The sequence below is a fragment of the Phalacrocorax aristotelis genome, chromosome Z, assembly GCF_949628215.1.
Source record: "Phalacrocorax aristotelis chromosome Z, bGulAri2.1, whole genome shotgun sequence".
Classification (NCBI taxonomy): domain Eukaryota; kingdom Metazoa; phylum Chordata; class Aves; order Suliformes; family Phalacrocoracidae; genus Phalacrocorax; species Phalacrocorax aristotelis.
Genome location: NC_134311.1, coordinates 29,166,419 through 29,183,918, shown reverse-complemented (window position 1 = coordinate 29,183,918; position 17,500 = coordinate 29,166,419). Strand labels below are relative to the sequence as shown.

General features: G+C 43.7%; 1 protein-coding gene and 1 long non-coding RNA gene across 4 annotated transcripts in view; one reads left to right on the top strand and one right to left on the bottom strand.

Annotated features, from left to right (window-relative positions):
- The first annotated feature begins 356 nt into the window (after positions 1-356).
- LOC142050716 (uncharacterized) lies at positions 357-13,361 on the top strand. The gene is made up of 3 exons (XR_012658114.1): positions 357-498; positions 678-816; positions 13,282-13,361. It is a non-coding gene; the product is annotated as an uncharacterized LOC142050716 (long non-coding RNA).
- The window catches only part of SLC44A1 (solute carrier family 44 member 1), a 68,558-nt gene continuing 61,212 nt past the window's right edge, over positions 10,155-17,500 (bottom strand). Inside the window, exons 15-16 of one of the 3 annotated variants that reach the window (XM_075079754.1) lie at positions 16,328-16,408; positions 10,155-14,075 (exon numbers count right to left, since the gene is read on the bottom strand). In XM_075079754.1, coding sequence (XP_074935855.1) covers positions 14,052-14,075; positions 16,328-16,408 — 105 coding nt within the window. In that variant the 3' untranslated portion in view covers positions 10,155-14,051. The other 2 variants (XM_075079752.1, XM_075079751.1) reach the window with 2 other exon arrangements.

Sequence of the window (17,500 nt, the reverse complement as noted above, 5' to 3'; positions counted from 1 at the left end):
AGTTGCAAAGCAGAGACAGCTTCCATTTTCTTTCCCTGTGGGATGTTTAAACTGTAAGACAGACTAATTTGATATCTAGCTTGACAAAAGACAGATAGCAGGGGAAAGATGAGGAACATTGCCTCAGATTGCAGGAGTGAGAGTCAGGGTGAGCAGCCATGGCATTGTGACACCTCAGGTCTGAGCTGGAAGAGCAGAGAGGTGTTGTGGAAGGAAGATCTGGGTGGGAAAGATGTGGGGATCACACATGGTGTTCAAGGCTGGGACCAGGGGCTTGGTCTGGGAAAACCACAGACAGCAGCAGAGAATCAGAGGGAGGCACAACCAGGGCAATGTTTGGGTGAGAGTGTGGGGGAAGAGAAGGGGTGTAAGGCAGGTGAGGAAAAGGAAAGCGGCTGAGCATATGGATAGCAGAAGCACAGACTGAGATTCTACCTGTGGCATGAAGATCTCCTGCCTGTTCAAACAAAAGAAAAAAATAGGACTGCAGTGATTGAGGTGAGGTAAAAAAGGTGATTCAGGGGATTCGCGCCTCAAGGACAAGCAGAGAATTATAAGAAGGTTGAAAGTTATACTTCTGCACCCCTGTGAAGGCAGTGTTGTGTAAGTTTGTGTGGCCCCTTAGGAAAGCAGCAATGGATGATGGATCTGACCCCTTAACTTTCCGTTTCTTGCAGGGAAGCCTGGCTGCACAGCAAAACAAGATCGGCAGCAGGGAAAAACCACAGTATGGTTGGGCACGATGAGCCTTAACTCTCAGCACAAGAAGCTGGGGAAGAGTGAAACGAGTGTTCTAACCCTGTCCTACATTTACAGGTAACTGAAACATAAAGGGAGCAGATCACCTTTGCCCTGAAGGCTGATTTCCTGGTACCTTTTGTAGAGCAATAACCTCTCGTGCAGCACCCTGGGTCGCACTCTGATAAGCTAGCTGGAGGAGGCGAGGTCAGGCACCCACAATGCCAGTGCCTTGTGGACCATCTCCTGACTCTGGGCTGGGCCAGTCAAGAGGCAACATTCTTATCTGTCCGCGCTCCCCGTCGCACTCATAGGCTGGCTGCTTCCAGCACAGAAATCAGGCCAGGTGCCTGGACCACAGGCTGCAGGGGGACAAACGCTGACATAGGTCAGCCCCACCTTGGAGGATGAGGGAGGTGAGGGGTGGCACACCATTAACATCTGTCAAAAGGTCACTGAGCTGGCAACAGTCCTTCAGTTAAGAGGGTAGAAACAGGCAACAGGCACAGCAGTCCTGGCACAGCAGTGAGCCCACCCTCGGGGCAGGCTCAGAAGGCAGAGGGGGCACTGAGATAGCAGGTCACAGGAAGGGTGGTTTGAAGCCATGCCACTGAGCTGCAGCACCGCAGCTCATTTCAGAACAGGGCTGTCCTGAACTGGAGCTGGTCCAGGAGGTGCCTTTGAAGATTGGAAGGTTCATTGCACCAGGATTATTTTAGTGGTGAAAGATTTCATGCCATGGGCTCTCAGGAGACAAACTGCCCTTTGCTGTTTTGTTAGGGGCATAGAATAGATATAAAAAGAGCAGTTTGTTCTTACAGGAGAAACTAGAGGAGAAAAAAAAATGTTGCAATTTCCTTTCAGAGAGCCATGCTCAGTCTCCAGTTGGGCCAGTGGAAGCACCATTGCTGGGGGGCTTCCAAACCCAGGGAGCACCATGCATCCATGCACGCTGTGGGAAGCGGTTGCACATTGCCAGGGCATTAAATTAGATTCCCTAATGAGCTCTGAGCTGCTAGTGAGACCTGGCAGCCCCAGCAAACTCCGTTTTCTTCAAGCTCACTGAAATAGCCTGCAATGAAATAAGCATGGCTGTTTTGTGATTTGGTTTCCTGATCTTCACGCACAGGGGAAAGAGCAGGCCTACAGTGCCCCGGAGGAATAAATACGGCTCAACGCATGCCGGGTTCAACCGAACGGAGTTATTTTCGGAGGATATTGCAGAGCCGAGCCTGCAGGCGGGCGGCCGCGGCGCCTCCCCCGGCTGAGGTCCGTGAGGGGGAGCTGTGGGCAGCCTAAAACCTTCGCAGCTAGCGTTTGTAACCATGCACTCCTGGCTGTGCTTGGGGTAAGGGTACGACACAGAAAATTTGCTGGTCAGCACAGGTCGGAGCACAGCGTTCGGCAGAGAAATTCCTGCCGGTGACAGCCCGTGATAAAAATCACTTGCCGGCTTCTTTGTGACACAGCTTAATTGAACACACAAAGAGTTTCAGGGAATATGCGTTTCCTACGATGCTATTTTGGCGTCAAAATTACTCTATCATCAGCCTGTTTAAAATGGGGTTGTGATGAAACACCGATCTTATTAGCTAATTGTGCTTGCTAGTCTATGGGTGTTTATTTCATGGCCAAATTACAATGGTTGGCTGATGGGCTTTGCAGCCAGAACACTTTGAATTCCCCCTGGATTTCATTACTGTGACTGCAAAGGAAGGAAAAGAATAGCAGATGAAGCTGTTACTGTTTCAGCTCATGATCCTGCGGATGCCTTGTACTGAGCTGTGCCCTTAGGCTGAGCAAATTGGCAGGGCTCATCTACAAGAGTGAAAACACAAATTTTGTATTTTTTTAGTTTTTTTTTTTAAATAAATTTTAAAAGAAATTAATACTTTGGCTCAGGAGCAGCTGCTCTTTTTTTTCTAAAGAGTAGCCTGTACTTGAGTGTGAAGTGCTTATCATTTATAATAATTTCTACTAGGTAATCTACCACAAGCACACCACAGGTATAGCTGCATATATGAGACATGCTCAGTACCACTTGCCTGCTGTGTTACCACTTTCACAGCAAGATGCTGTGTCGCTGTGTGTCCTGGCCTGCACTGGTGCATCATTTCTTACCAGACCTTCTTAACAGTTTTTCCATCAAAACAGACAGGACAGCTTTGCCCCCCTGCAAAAGTAAGACACTCAAGGAAGGGCCTCTCCAGAAGCCGTTCTGCTGCAAATCCAATGATCCTCAGACTACAGGGGCTCATCTGTCTTCATATAGGTTTCCCAGGCACCTCCATGCAAATGCTTAATCCTAGCCAAAGAAGGCCTAATTCATTTTAATTGCCAGCAGCAGCAGTTGTATTCACGCAGGGTAGCTGTAATTGGTAGAGGCAAGCACAAATACCTACCCTGCAAAGAGATGCACTGCTTCCATCTCTACAGTAAGTGAGGCAGACATAATGGTCTTTGATACCCTCTGAGCTTTTCTGCAGCCCACTTCTGAGGAGAGTCTCTGTATTCTGGCGGCTCATTTACTGCTCACTGCCTTTACCATATTTTTTGCTTTTTCCATTGCGTTTTCCTTGCGTTGTGCCTTTCTAGCCTGATCCCTCCAGACAGGTTAGCTGGAAAACATCAGCAAGAGCTCAGTGGGGGAGGGCGTAGCTACAAGGTCCTATAAATACAAGGTGCTCCGCAGCCTGGACACTGAGCAAAGCTTTGACCTTGCTGGGATTTAACCCCTATTGACTTCCTCCCTCTGGCTTGGTGGGTCATCAGTCCATTCCCTCCTTCCTCCCACTCCCTTCACCGTGTCATGGCTGGGTCTCTTCTGGAGCCCAAGCACAGTTTGTGGCCACACACCAAATATTTGACTTGCTCTGAACAAGAGTTTCCTCACTCCCATGCCTCAGAAACTTGATGGACACTTTTTACTTGTTATGTGCTATTCTTAAAGTAAGTCCTAATTATGATTATGGGAAGGCTGGGGACCCTGGTCTATAAACACAATGACGTGAACATAACCATCAGGTTTGTGCGTAGTTCTCCTGCATCCTTCATTCAAGCTTTGCTCCATTATTATTTCTTTCTGAAGCTTAACAGCTTTGCAAGCAGCGCATCTTCTGCACGCTCTTGTGCTGGTTTTTTTTTGGGGAGCAAATTCTATTTTGATAAAGCTCTCAAGCTTCCTTTTCATCATAGACAGCATGAACTTCAGATGCTCTTCTGGCAGGCTGGTTTCCTGTTGTGATGCAATACAGGCCCTTCTGAGGTTTCTTGCCCTCATGAATGGATGCAACACCAGAGAGCTTTCAAAAGCAAGCTGAGGTACTTCTTGCTTGAAGGCAGCAGGACCTCAGTGCTCATAGGAATGAGGCAGTCCTCTGCAATCCTCCTACCAGGCTTTATGAAACAGGCAGCAAACTCGCGCTTTGAAATCACTTTACTTTCTCTAGCAATGTTCCAGTGTTAGGTATTCAAGTCAAGTTTTGTGTTGCCATTAGGGGTAGTGCAATTTGGAGAGGTTTGGAAGGGACCCAGCAGTGCCTTCCAGTGAGCAAATCTTTTGCAGGCTCTTGCTGTGGTGTTCCTGGCCTGGGATTTGAGACATCTTGTTTCAGTCCAGTTCTGCAACAGAGTGTTTGGTGCATGGTTTGTTTTCAGTTATCAGATGCTTAAAAACCAAAATAGACCCCTTGTTGTCTCAAGATATTATTCTGAGCCCTGCCCCCCCTTCCCTGGGATTGACATTGTTACTGTTTGTGCGGCTCCATCCTTCTGTTGATGAAAATTCAGGGCAATATCTCCCAACGCAGAAAAAGGGGATATTTAATCACATCCTGTGCCAGGAAAGCTTTCACTGAAACCAGAAGTGTTGGAAACAAGTCAGTAGAAAGGAAGTCAGGATGACTTCATGTATCTAATGACCTACCATGCTGCTACAGGACTGGAGAGGGTTTGCTAGTGGAGGATTAAGTGTTTAGATATTTAAGCATCAGAAGAGGGATGAAACTCAGGTGTTCATACCTGTATCATTTTCCTGATCTATGATAACCTGCTGGTTTCCCTCCTGCAGAGGTGCAGATCCCCCAAATTCCCTGTTCAGAACCATGTTCAAGCTTTGCAACTTCCACCTAATTTCAGTGCCCCTTGCAGCTGCAGAGAGGCGTTTTCACACCCCAACTTCTCTCACAGGCTTACCTGCTCCTATTTCACCCACTTGTCCCTCCTCCTGCAACACCTGAGTGCCTACTGACCCTTAATGTACTCACCTTCACAGCATCCCCATCCTTGAGGAAAGGGAGGCACAAAGACAGCAAGTGATATGCCCCAGGCTACAGAAGAGGTCTGTGGTGGAGCAGCACTGTGTTGGCTGCAGGCAGGTCTCCACACCTTTGAGCTGCCCCTTTCTCACCTGGAGGGAAGGTGGCCCCTGGAGCAAAGATGGGGGGATGTGGCAGGTCCCGCAATCAGGAGAGGCAGCCAGACCACCCTGCTCTGTCTGACATTTCAGATGCCTACTGAATGTTTTTTGCCCAAGGTTTTTGTATTCCTCCAGGACTTAATATTTAAAACTAGAATACAGCTGAGAGCTGTCAGAAAAGTAATTAAAATCAAGGGATGTCTTATCAGTATTTCTGGGATTGTGGCAGACACTTTTGTTTTGGTGGGCAGGGCACAGGGTTCAGGCCTGTGATTTCGTCTTCAAAACACTGCAGTGTGAAATACCTGCTCACACATTTATTTGTCTCCCACTTGATTACCGTCAGCTGAAGTGGCTAGATAAAACAATTCAGTAGCTTCTGTCACAGGCATTATTTCTAGCTTTGCTCTAGCAAGGGCCTCAGAAAATCCACCCTGGCACTGGATTTTCTTCCACTTGATTTTTCGTGTACCCAAGTTAATCAGGGACTGAGCATTAGATGGAGAGTATGGCAATAGATGTCAGAAAAAGAAAACCAGCTTTTTTAGGTGTTCTGTGAGCGGGAGTGCAAACTCCATCCATTTCACACATTCATAATTTAAATAGTAATTAGAATTTCTAAATTATCTCTCCCTGGGCACTACCTAATCTTCATTAAGCATCTAAATACCAGTGACTAAAACTGGGTCAGCTCCTCAGTGACCCCTCATGGGAGGAAGGAGGTTGCGCCAGACTTCAGCAGCACAGGATCTGGCCTCGCTGGCTGGGAGACGGTTTGCTGTACGCTAAGGGTTGCACCCAGAGGGCCCCATCCTCTGTGCAAAGCAGGAGAGCTCCTTCGACAGCCAGGGAGCTGAGCTGTCCTGCAAGCAAGGAGACTGGCCTTCCAGCTGTGGTGGGGTGCAGGGCGGCTCGGGGAGCAGGGAGCCGAGCCTAGCATTCACAGGTCCGTGCTCACTCCTGCAGAGCGTCTGGGCAGTGGGAACTGCTGCGTGGCCAAAGGACGAATCCCACTCTTGCAGCTCTAGTCCTCTGTCTCCAGGTCCCTGCTCTCCTGCCCGCTAATATCTTCCTGGATTTTCTTGCCCACTCTACCCCAGTGCCCTCAAGTTTTCCTTCCACTTCCAACTCCCATGTCCCATCCTGTTCTCCCAGCACATGCTTCTCACGAGCCCTCCCCTGCTCATCGTTAGCCCCTTCCTTTTTTTATGTCTTTTCCCTGGAAGCCACAAACAGATTTCAGAGCTGCGGGCATCATCATTGCTCTCCCCAGCCAATGCTTCAGTCCCTCACCACTGGCAAGGCTGAAGAGCCAAAGAGGTCCTGTTCTGCAGTTCTGACAGGGAAAACCCAGTGGAAACCAGATGGGGTTTTCATGACCTGTATGTGACGTGCCTTCTGTCCCTTACACCTCTACTGACGAAGGGCATCTCTGTAGTCTCTTTTGCTCCGTGCAGCTAAACCCACCTCGCCAAGCAGCTTCACCCTTAATAAACCATGAAAAAGATGCTCACAGTCATGGGGACACACCTTCAGAGGATGCAGTCAAAAATTTGCTGTGCCCATTGGAGGGAGAGAAGGGAAGGAATCTTGGGTTGCACGTGCCTCTGCCAGTAAGAGCATATAGGCGCTGTTATCAATGGCTTCTATTAACCACCCATCTTCAGCTACACAGGCTTTCTAGAACACCTCTGCAGAACAGGGCTCCTGCTTTGGGAGTAGGGAACCCGTACAGAGGAGCATGTACCAGGGGACCTTGCAAGAACAAGGAGGGGGCCCCACAAGAGGTGCTCTGCTGGGATGTGCAGTTTGCATAGTGCTCACAATGCAGTGAGATTTCCTTCACCCCCACCTACTCTGCATTCTCCCTAAGCTGTCCGTATAAGCGACCTTTGGACTGCAAAACCCCACTCACCCCACCCAGCCGAACAAAGCATCAGCATCATAACACTTTTTTTGTCACCAGCACAGTGGGAGCGCCAAGAAGGCATGGCCAGCACCACTGCAGCTACCCAGCTAAAGGGCAGGCACTACTGAAGCTTAAGCAAAGATATTGATGGGCTCTGCTTGCTCTCAGGGCTGTGAGACAGTATTACTAAGAGGACAAGCAGGGCTTAGCACCCCATACGGAAGACACAGGAACATCTTTCTTACTTAAAAAGAAAACTTTATTTTGATACATTAAAAAATCTATACATTTCTTAGACTAAAATACAGTTTTGCATCAGTATTCTGGCACAATGTCAGTTTACACAGAAAATCTAAGATTAGATCAGCAGTGTTAATTTCCCTTCTCTTCCTGCATTCACAGCTTGCAGTATAAAACGTTTCAAGTTCTCAGACAACAATAAACAGTGTCACATTTACTTTTCCCATTCCCAAAGGAGGTGGCATTCCACTGGAAAAAGGAGCACTTGTGAGTTGATCTTGATTCAATGTAAATCACTACACCAGTTCAGGGGTTTGACTGCCCTGTTAGAAGTATGAGTGAGAGAGGATGAAAAATTTGTTTCCAGATGAAGCTTTGATGGACAATGATAACATGAGTACTGTCAAACCTTTAAAATCTGTTCAGAAGATTTTCCTTTTTCCTTACAGCGGCTGCCATAATCAGCAACACAATCCACCATACAGAAATAATTCTTTTCTATAGGTATAGGATTCCACCTTCTTTCTTGCTCTGAATAACTCCAGAGCAAAATAAAAGCAGGGCACAGGGGATGTTGCTGTGAGATGTCTGTGAATTGGAATGTGAATTTTATTAACTACTGTGAAGATCCTGCGGAATATTTTCTACGTGTGAAATCCTGCTCTCTGTGGCTCCACCTAACTAACCTCTGGCAGCTGCTTTCTGGCCTGCATCAGGGACAAAACAACCTTCCTGTTTTCTCCTCCCTCGCTCCCCTAGGAGACACTACCTCACTGACTGCAGCACTGTTTTTCTAATGAAGAGATATTCTCCCTTTTCAGTTTGCCGCCGGGAGGGAGCCAACCAATACTAACACTGGAGCACACCTACTATTTATCTGAGAGTTAAAAAACATGACTTCAGTGGGAACTCCAGTCAGTGCCCAACTTCTGATGGGGTTCTAGAGCTATCAGCTTCCTAATCTCACAAATCCTTTCTGACATACTCCCTAGCCGCCCCTATTTCACTCAAGCCAGAGGAGAGTGGTGGTGCACTTGAGGAACAGTAGCCAGCTATGCTACCAGAACCTTCCATCACACACTTAGAGAAGCCAGAGCTGTTTTTAAAGTTACTGAAATTAGGCTAGTTCTGCTAAAGTCAGATGGTACTTTTGCTCCGAATTCTTGCAACTTTGGTTGTAAGGGGAGTCCCACGTTTCCACAGAAAAGTACCAAATGCTTAAACCACCAAATTCTGCTTGTCATATTCACACATCACTTGACCACTTCAGTGAGCAGGGGAATAGAATCTGATGGTGTTTGCTGGTTTTCTGCTAGTTCTGTTTTAACTCATCTCTGTCAAATGAATGCCAGGTAGTTTAGCCTCCAAATGGGTATTTTTAGATGGATTCATGCTACCTATTGTCCCTAGAAATATTTTCATATTCCTAATGTCTCTGAAGAGCTTTGCCTTGATTGCATCAGCTCGCAAACACTGCAAGACACATCACAGCTCCATCCCAGATCAGAAATTCTGCCTTTTATACATGACCCATATCACAAGAGACAAGTTTCATCTCTTCTCTCATTTCTCTAAATATAAAAGAAAAAAATACCTTGAGAACAGTATTCGCTACAGAACACAAGAAATACAAATTTACTAGTCTCCATAATCTCTTGTTATGTGATGGAAATAACAGCAGAGATTATATAGTTGAAAGAGCATTTTAAAATGAAATATTTAGAGTAAACTTCCATCATCCCAACAAACAAGCTGAGTGCAAGAAATGCTTCAAATAAGTCTGTTGCGTTTTGTTTTGGGAAACACGAGGGTTTTTTCCACAATGATGAACCAGGATTTCTGTGGTGATGTGACACACAAACTGTTCAAGAAACAATGGACTCGTGAGGTTTAGATTTAGTAAACAGTATCTGCACAGGCAAAGCCATGATTTAAAAAACAGGGATGCTCTTAGATATCTACTTGTAAATCTTAAGAGTGTTTCTTAAAATGACAGTGCCATGTTCAATACAGCATGTAATACGCACTCAGAACGAAATGTTCACTGGATGGTGATGATGAGTATATGTCTGCTACATGCATTTTATTTTGACTCTATAACATACATTCATAGAATACATCATAACCGCTCAGAGCAAACCCCTAAAGTACATGCTCTGAGGGCACATTAAGTATGTTGTCTCCAACACTGGCTGCTCAGTTGCCAGAACACTGATACAGAAAGGGCTCATTTCTGCTTTATATCCCCATTTTGTGCTGAAAGAGTAAGAGCTAGCATCCCCTGCTCCCTCCATGAAAGGGAGCACTGTGGAGCAGGCTAATTACCTGCTGCTGAAAAAGCCCTTTCAGAAAGAAGTAACCACCCTGAGAAGGTGCTGTACAGAAACGCAGGGAGTGAGTCTTGGAATAACTCTTGGGTAAGTGGACCTGTGCACTGGGTTAGGCTGGGATGGAGTTGATTTTCTTTCACAGCAGCCTGTATGGTGCTGCATTCTAGATTTGCAACCAAAACAGTGTTGATAACACAACAGTGTTTTTACCTGTTGCTGAGTAGTGCTTGCACAGGGTCAAGGCCTTCTCTGTTTCTCACTCTGCTGCCCCAGCAGAGTGGGCTGGGATTGGGCAAGAGGGGGGAGGGCACACAGCCAGGACGGCTGACCTGAACAGACTGAAGAAATAGTCCATACCACATAATGTCATGCTTAGCAATAAAATTGGAAGCAGGAAGGGAGTGAGGGAAGAAGGGAGGGACGAGGGTGAAGTTTCCCAAAGTAGCCATTGCTCGGAGACTGGCTGGGCATTGGCCTGCTGGTGGGAGGTGGTGAGTGATTGCCTTTGCACCACTTGGGGTTTTCTTTTTTTTTTTTTCTTTCTTTCCTTTATTTAATGAACTGCCTTTACCTTGACACATGAGTTTTCTTACTTTTGCCTTTCCAAAGCTTTCTCCCATCCTACTGGGGAAAGTGAGTAAGCAATAGAGTAGGGGATTACCTGCCAGTCAGGGTCAACCCACCACAACCTGTAACTGGGTTTTCCACTTTAAGTTCTCCCTTCTTGAACATGCTTTCCTAATGCAGAAAGTCCTTGGGTTACCATGTCAAGCTAAGGCCACATGTAAAACCCAATCCTGCTTTTGGCAGCAAGCTGAAGATGGAATTCTAAGCTAGCTATACCATATATTTACTCTAGCCGTGGAGCAGCACTGAAACTGTAGAAATGATGGGCTGCACTCCTAACCACAGCAAGCACAGTGATGGAGTGGTATCATACAGAAAAACCCACCTCAGAACTCCAGCTCAGCACCTACTCCCCCTCCCATTCAGTCCAGGTGATATCCTGAATCATTGCCTCAGGAAGGTGAGAAGGCATGTGCTAAGATCAGTGGGACAAAGGGGAGCTGACACTCTGCCACCTGGCACTCCTTTGCTGAAAAAGCAATACAGAAATGAGAGCTAAAATAACAAAAAAACATTCTCTAGGGCTGGAAGAAGCAAAAAAAAGATGACACACTGCTGCTCAGCCTCCAAACAGAACAGAGTAAAATGAAAAAAAAATTAACAATCTGAAGTATGGCATGCTTCTTTTTCCTTTGAAACCTAGCTGATCAGAGGCTATGATACAGACTGTCTGCAGAAACGAAATGCTGGGAACCAGTAACCCCACTGGCTTGGTTTTTAAACCCCAACTGTCCAGCCTGAACCTCCAGTCCTCAAGAACTGCTTGGTTCAGTGATTTCCAAGGATATGACTTCTCTAACTCAGCTGTCTCACCTGTTCCTCATGCAGTGTTATTTCTAGTGCATTATCACTCTCTAGTATAGTCTAGACTGCTTCCCACAAAGCAGTCTATATAGTGGCTTTAATAACCAGCTGGCAAAAAAAAAATAATTATCCCATCCCAACTGGCAGACCCCAGCACCTCTGCTGCCAACTGGGGATTTACATGGGAAGTGTTCTCCTTCTCCACTATCCCTACTAGGGAAGGAAAGCAGAGTCTAAATTTGCCCTGAAAAGTTGTATCTTCAGACGTCAGCCTTCTGCTTATCTCCTTGCACAAGACAGAGCTGGAAGAGGGCAGCTTGTAGTTTGGTTGCAAATGAAGTTCAAAGGACGTTCAAAACAGCCACTGGAAGCCTGTGTGTGGATGGAATGCCTCTTCGGCATGACTGAAAAGCTCTACATGCCAGATATACACTCAAGAATGGTGCACACAATTTTATTAAGAACTTTATAATTATATAGATTTGTCACTTAAACATTACAACTACCCATAGAAAAGTGTGGCATGTATCTTTCAAACACCATGTAATAAAACAAATTTATTTTTAAAACAGGATAAACTGCTATAAAAATGGTGCACAGTCAAGCCATACAAAAATACAAAATTTGTTTGCAACTGCAGTCCTAGTTGCAACTGCAGAGAAAAGCCCCCACTCAGGACTTCCAGTGAGCAGAGAACACACACTTGTGGAATTGGTCATGGCAGAAATTTGTTGTCAAAATGTGCAGAATCCAAGGCTTCAATCAAAGCACCTCCAGTAACTTCCAGGCAGGATGGAATTTAATTTCTCTGGAAGCAACTATGTCCATGATAAGTGTCTCAGCCTTGGAATCCAGTTTCTAGCATTTATCTGAGCCAGTTTTTAGATTTCTGTTGCTAAACCCCACTGATCTACACAAATATGGGTGTTCAGTGCCACTGCTGTCTTAGCCACTGGTACAGCAGGAATGCCTCCTCTCCACACACTTAAGGCTGCTCCAATGATGCTTCTAGATAGTCTGACCTCTAACTTGCACTGGGAGGCCTCACCAGTGCTCCAGTTTGAATCCCTAGCTTGAAGCTCTAGTCCAGTTAGCACCTACACAGATGTGTAACTTACAACTTCCACACTCGGAGTGCCCTCCTGACGTCAGTGTAGCTATCCACATGGCTCACTTAAACGTGTGTCTAAGTGCTTGCAGGATTGGGTAATTCTGTGTTCCTTTCTCCCCAGCAGATATAACTTATAAATGTATTTTTATTTTCATATCTTTCATATAGTTTGGATTCTGTGATATGAAAAGAGTAAATCCTCTTAGCTGGCTTACCAAAAGAAAACTAAACAGATTTATTAAATTACTTCTGGAAGCAAAAGTGAAATATTTCGCTATTGCCAAAAGGTAAGAGCACTGGTTAGCTACATGATACTACACATTTTCTTAAAACTTTTGACAGTAATTTAAAAGCCTGACCCTCTGGAAGGAAGCACAGAGAACTGCTTACTTATTAAACCTTGATAACATGAGCTGTGCATGTCTCTACCTAGACATACCTCCCCACTCCATTAAAAGGCTTCTGTAGAAGGGCTTTTCTCTTTCAAAAGATTTTCTTGAATGGAGTGATCAAACCATTGAGGCATTATTTATTTGTACAGAGCTTATATTTAGTGCAATAAGTTTAAAAAGTCTGCTCTGAAATACTAACTTTACATTAACAAAAATAGTTTTCTTAAAAAAATTGTAACAAAAGGAGTATATAGCATAGACAGGTTATGTATCCTTAACAAATACACTTTTAAGCTTTTACCATTACAATATGCTGGAGAATTGAATATTAGCATTCATATCTGGTGAACTTCCAGACTGAAAAGAAAGGTAAATACCTAAGAATAATAATAAAAAAGCATGTTCTCTTGTCGTTATTTGATAACTGTAGATAACTATCCTGGCAGTTACACATCCAAAGAAATGTTTCTCTGCCCTTTCCTGTTTTAGCCACCCACTACATACATACAAATATGGATGGAACAACAGGCATGGTCCCTTCCACCTCCCAAAGCTCTCCGGCATTAAATGAAATGAAGCATACAGTACTTTTTGTACAGTAGTACAGTTCATTTCTCTTCCCATCCTCAGCATCGTTACATCTAGTCATGAATTAATCATGAGTATGGCTAAGACTGAGCTTTAACAATCTGTTATTTCAATTGCTTATACAGAGAATCCATACCCTTCGAAGGAGCACTGCTGAAGTGTGAAGGTGGCTACAGAACTCAAGGGCAGGATAGTGGACAACAGGTAAGAGGGGTAAGTAGGGTAAAACAGGAAGTTAATTGCATATAAAAATTATCTGTCCCCATTTTCTAGTTTCTGTTTAATAGGAGATGCAAGGGCTCCCACACACCTGAATACCTGAGGAGTTGGTTATTGTGATATCTGATATTGATAAACAAAACTGTGCCCCAGTAGGGCTATAAAGTAAAATGACTGCTTACAAACCCATTCATACTGAATGAACTCTCACTGAAACCACCTTTTGAAAAACTAAATTTGAGACTTTCCTTGATTTGAAGATTTTCCCTTACATGTGACTGTCCTGAATTTAATGCAAATTTAAGCAAACTAAACAAGTAAGACTCTCAGCAGATTAGCAGTGTCATGGGAAATCTGTCTAAACCCAGTCATCATTTCAGATTATCTTTACAATGATACCTCATCCAGACTGTAAAATATCAAGCAGATAAGAATCAACTTTTCCATGACCACAATGAATAATTAAAAAAAATGGAACAATGATAAAGCTGCTTGTAAAAGCCACCCGTATGAAAAGAGTACATGTTTCACAAAAATAATTGTTAAAAAAAGTATTAAATCCCTGTTCCTTTTCTCTGATTTTGGCTGTTTATTTATATATATATATATATGTATGTATATATGTATATATATACTGTTTTGGAATGTCAATGGGTTCCAATATGGCTGGCTAGTTTCAAGATGAACTTGCTCCAGAGGCCTAGAAAACAAAGTCATACAGCACAGTCTTAGACAAATGCCAAAAGACAAGGAGAAACTGAGTCAAAGGGGTCACTGGAAACCATAAAGAAAGATGTGTGAAAAGGTTTTTTTTTTCCCCTTGTGTCTTGATACAAGATCAGAAGGTCCTAAATGCTTCCTCATCTTTGCTATTAATACCTATTTAAAATACAACTGTACTTAAGGCATTTAACTTTTAGAACTAGTTGTCATGTCTAAGAAATACCTGCATTTCAAGGAGACTAAAACAAAACAGTAAAGACTATTTTTTTAAAAAAGAAGCAAAAAAAAAATATCTAACTTTCAAACACCCCATTTGGAGACTACAGAGGCTACTAGTACAGTATTCTATACCATAGAATAGACTTTTGAATGACCCTATTCCAGATGTAACTGAGGCCTTTATCAATCCTTTGGGGAAAGGTATCAGAAATTTCACAGAGGTAACTGCTGTCTCCCATCCTTGTCAGGAAGTGAGATCCTCCTGTTTCAGAACCTATTGAACTGCAGCTGAACACCCCAAAATGAAAGACCATTTGAGAAAACAAGGTCCAGTGAGTTCCAAACAAGACTATCGCATGAGCAGCAGAACTGGGAGTAATTCAGCAGGTGACACTCAGGCTGAGCATCAAGTGCTCAGCATCTTCTCCAGCAGTCCTAGGACCTTCAGCCACTGCCAGGCTCAAGTGCCTCGAGTCAAGTTCCAAGAAGAACAAGACCACCCTTGACTTGCAAGTACTTGGTTTGCCCTTATACAAGGTGGGGATGAATACAGGTTTTAACATCCAAGCTTTAGGCAGTCAAGTACAAAAGTCTGACTAGCAGTCTGTGCTAGCACTGATGAGAGCATAAGGGGAAAACCACTTAGAGTAAACCAGTTGTTTGAATTAGACATTAACATAAGACATTTTTGGACTGGCATTTTTTGTATGTGTGACTAGAGGGTTTAAAAACCCAATTCTCAATCATTTTAATGGCAGCTTTACATTTACAGTGTTTAGACCACTCTCAAAATTCCAACATTAGTGTCTGCCTGAACAGCTAGAGTTACTCCCAGAAGAAAACAGTAAATGAGCATAGAATTAGTTTTTTAGATGTATAAACACAGCAGCATTTAGGCATAAGCAGATCTAGAAACTGGTATGCTATAATGAAATAGCAAAACACGCAAAGCTACACATCTATCCAGTCTACAGCAGAAACCCATTCCAGCTAGGTCAAAAAGTGCTCATGCAACATGGCTTCACATACATCATTTTAAAAAAATTCTACTGTTAGCATACACTTATTTAGGTTCCATCAGGTTGAAAAATTGTCCCCATGGTAAGGAACTGCATCAGGCCCCAAATACTCTAGGAAAGTAATGATGGAAAAATATTTTATTTCACAAAGTCATATTGCACGATGACAAGTCATACCTTGCCCAGCCTGGGTCTCCATCATATGCTCTCAGTTCTCCACCTTCCAAACTCATCCTCCTATCTGTTATCTGTACCATGTATAGCTGTTCCTTATTCCAGGCTACTCAGACATGCAATGCCTTCCTAACAGGCACACCATAAGTAAAACAGGCTGCAGAAGCATAAATGATGCATTGTTCACTGTCTGTGTATCTGACAGTGTGAGATGGAAAGAGCACACAAGAGACAAGCAACATAAGTAGTTGGCAATAAAAACAAACAACTGGGAGAAATGTCATTTGAGCAGGTTGAAAGGAATCACTGTATCCAATTCCTTGGCACTGTATAAAATAATTTGGTGAGAGCTTTAAATGCCTGGTTCTACTTTGCAACAATGGATGTGCTCAGTAGTGTTCTTCAGGCTTTTACGGTGAACGTAAGATGAACAAAATTTTTCAGTTCAGGACTGAAAAGTGGTTTAAAATCAGAATAGCCCAATGAATTCCAGAGTCATCTTATTTTGAGAGTATTCAGCAGCTGGGGCTGTCAGTGTATACCACATAGCATGCGTACTAACCCTAATGAAATGATACTCCATTTGTTTCATGTAACACAGTTCCTTTCATCTTACTTTTACAGGAGATGGTCTCAGCTGTGACAAAAACTCTGCCATCCAGGTGATAGGCAAGCTCACAAACAGAAAAAGCAGAACATCTTGAGTGATACAGAGAACAAAAACTTCTCCTGAAGAAGTGCAGTCAGTAAAGACAAAGAGGGAGAAGAAGTAAAAGTGAAACTCTTGGAGGATCGCCACCTCCTCATCTGCACCTACCATTGGTTTTAGCTCTCTGCCCTCAGCTCCACCTCCCCGGCCCGCTTCTTTCATAGATTTCCTACTATTCTCCACAAACTCCTGAAAAATAGTAATAAAGTAAAAAGTGCTTTCTTAGAACAGACTCCAAACACCAAATCTCAGTAGAAAACTTCAAGATGTAACTGCTCAAAATGTCAACACAACTTGCTCCTCCCACTTCTCTTGGTCAGACTTGTCTACAAAGTACCAAAAGAGCCCACCAAATAGCCACAAGGGTTTCCCTCATTTAATTCTGGAAGCCTACAGGTATTTGCCTTGTGTACTGTTACAACTTTCACATTTACCACACAATGCTGTCCTTTACAGGGAAGGAAGGTAGGAGGATGGATGTCAAAAACCCCAGAGATCCTAGTTATTACACCCTATCCTGTGAACTGTTTGTATTCTGTAGCAAATTTCAGTAAACTTTAACTGCTAGGGTTTTCTGATACTGACTGTTCACTAAAGAAACATACAATGCTTTTATGGTTCATCTGTGCTGTCTTCTGAGACAGCATGCTACGTTTTACTCTTATTCTGTGCTAAAAATCAACTCATCAGCTACTGTTTTATTTATTTTATACTCTAGATTCTGTAGTGTTTTACCAAAAATATAATGGTAAATTCTTGACATGTTTTTCAAACAAGCGATCATAAAAGAAAAATTATGCTAAGAAGTCATGAGAGTCTTCCTCTATCCTACACATGTGGGTACGTTTTACAGGGACATATTTCATCGTTGCCACTTCAAAATATTATCAAGAAAATTAGCTACTCAACAACAAACTAAATGGCTTGAAGAGCATAATGTTTACCTTGGTCTTGGGAATAAGGTGAAACAAGCAAATAATTGAATTGTGCAAAGGGCCTTGACATAGCATCTAGGCTCCAGGACAGAACATAATATCTGTTGCTTCTGTGCATAACAGACTGAGAAGCAAATTCTGGTTCCTGTCTATCTGAAAGAAGAAAAACTCCAGTGTGGTCACTATCTGTGTGTGTGGTAGAATACTCTGATACCTTTTCTATTCAATGTCCCAAGAAAGGTCCTTCTTAGGAAAATACAAAAACCAAGCCTTTCCTCCTTGTTTTGCTTCTTTCCATTCTGCAGTGTAACATTTACAAGAAATGATACCCAGAGGTATGATTCTG